Source organism: Phoca vitulina, unplaced genomic scaffold (genome assembly GCF_004348235.1).
Source record: "Phoca vitulina isolate PV1807 unplaced genomic scaffold, GSC_HSeal_1.0 scaffold129, whole genome shotgun sequence".
Classification (NCBI taxonomy): domain Eukaryota; kingdom Metazoa; phylum Chordata; class Mammalia; order Carnivora; family Phocidae; genus Phoca; species Phoca vitulina.
In genome coordinates, this window is record NW_022589832.1 from 174,593 (window position 1) to 176,804 (window position 2,212).

Here is a 2,212-nt window from a genome sequence, read left to right on the forward strand (position 1 = left end):
GCTGAAGTTAATTTTTTTTCAATTTTACGCTTGGTGACTAGGTGTATTTTTGAACGAATCAACTGGCATTGTGAACCCAGAACAGGATTTGGTTCGTAAAGGTGTGAGGACAAGTGCAATTTCCAAACTTTTTGAATTTTAGAATTGCTGTTAAGAAGTGTAACTCTGACTTACTAGAGCTCATTAAAAGCAACATAGAGATTTGCATTTATAGCTGAACAACACTTTCCTTGCTGTCCTCTCCCCCAGGTCATGAATCTCAGCTGTTCGCTGTGGCAGGACAACAGCCTGTCTGTCAAGCATTTTGCATTTGCCAAGTTCTCTGAGGTCACTGAACAGTGTTTCCTTTTATTCACCCTTATCCTACTCATGTTTTTAGCATCCCTCACAGGCAATGCCCTCATAGCCCTTGCCTTCTGGACCAACTCGGGCCTCCACATGCCCATGTACTTCTTCCTGGCCAACCTATCTCTCTTGGAGATTGGCTACACCTGCTCAGTCATACCCACGATGCTGCAGAGCCTTGTGAGTGAGGCCCGGGGAATCTCCCGGGAGGGGTGTGCTATGCAGATGTTTTTCTTCACATTTTTTGGTATCAGTGAGTGCTGTCTTTTGGCAGCCATGGCTTTTGACCGCTACATGGCCATATGCTCCCCACTCCACTATGCGACTCGAATGAGCCGTGGGGTGTGTGCCCAGTTGGCACTGGTTTCCTGGGGAGTGGGTTGCATGGTAGGCTTGGGCCAGACCAACTATATTTTCTCCTTGAACTTCTGTGGCCCCTGTGAAATAGACCACTTCTTCTGTGACCTCCCCCCTATCCTGGCTCTTGCCTGTGGTGATACATCCCATAATGAAGCTGCGGTCTTTGTTGCAGCCATTCTTTGCATTTCCAGCCCATTTTTACTAATCGTTGCTTCCTATGGCAGAATCCTAGCTGCCGTGCTGATCATGCCCTCACCGGAAGGCCGCCATAAAGCTCTTTCCACCTGTTCTTCCCACCTGCTTGTAGTGACGCTCTTCTACGGCTCTGGGTCTGTCACCTACTTGAGACCCAAGGCCAACCATTCACCAGGAATGGATAAACTCTTAGCTCTGTTCTACACAGTGGTGACATCCATGCTCAATCCCATCATCTACAGTTTACGGAACAAGGAGATCAAGGCAGCTCTCCAGAGAATCCTGGAGAAAAAAGTTTTGACTTGTGGGTAGATCCTAGAGGACCATGCAAATCTGCTCTTCGAAAAGATGCACACTCAACCCAAGAGTAAAGAAAAAAACAAAGTCAATGTTCTCTGCAACCTATTTTGTAAGGACCTTTTTAAATAATAGTAGCTATAATTTTGGAGACACCTCTCTACTCACAGTCAAACTTCTGATTGATAAATTCTGGAAGGAAGTTGGCTACCAAAGAATTTTAATTTCTGAGTCCAACACTAGACAGTTTTCCAAAATATGTCAGTCTAGGCTTCCTGTATAGATTGTCAGATTATATCTCAGAAGTCTGGACAATTCTCATTCTATACTCTTAGGCATTTTCTAGGCCTTGAGGGTCACATCTGACTCTGCCCTGGTCTCTGGGGGAAATGTTCCCACATATGTCTGTCCCACATGACTCTCAATTTCCAAAAACTCCATGAAGCACGTTATTTCCTTCCATAAAAAATGTTTTAAACACTTCAACCTTAATTAGAATTAATTCTTTCTGTGAGTTGCATGTACTATAAAAAATATATAAACATGCCCAAAAAAGTAGACACATGTCTGAGGTATTTGTTGCAGAATATTAAAAGAAAAAAGTGGGAAATTGTTATCAAGAGTCTCCATGGTGATAAAGAGGGCACATTCTGCATGGAGCACTGGGTGTTACACGCAGACAATGAATCATGGAACACTACATCAAAAACTAATGATGTAATGTATGGTGATTAACATAACATAATAAAAAAAAAAGAGTCTCCATGGTGAAAATGTTTTTAAAAAGAAAATCAGGGGCACCTGGGTGGCTCAGTCATTAAGTGTTCTCCTTTGGCTCAGGTCATGATTCATGATCCCAGGGTCCTGGGATCGAGCCCTGCACAAGAAGAAGGCTTCTTCTCCCTCTCCCACTCCTCCTGCTTGTATTCCCTCTCTCACTGTCTCTCTCTCTCTGACAAATAAATAAATAAAATCTTAAAAAAAAAAAAGAAAAGAAAAAGAAAACCATATTTAA

The 2,212-nt window shown here is 43.0% G+C and overlaps 1 protein-coding gene across 1 annotated transcript; it reads left to right on the forward strand.

Moving 5' to 3' along the window:
- Positions 1-252: 252 nt before the first annotated feature.
- LOC116628795 (olfactory receptor 10C1-like) lies at positions 253-1,212 on the forward strand. The gene has a single exon (XM_032399119.1). It carries the CDS (start codon positions 253-255, stop codon positions 1,210-1,212), a length of 960 nt encoding a protein of 319 aa, XP_032255010.1.
- Positions 1,213-2,212: the final 1,000 nt, after the last annotated feature.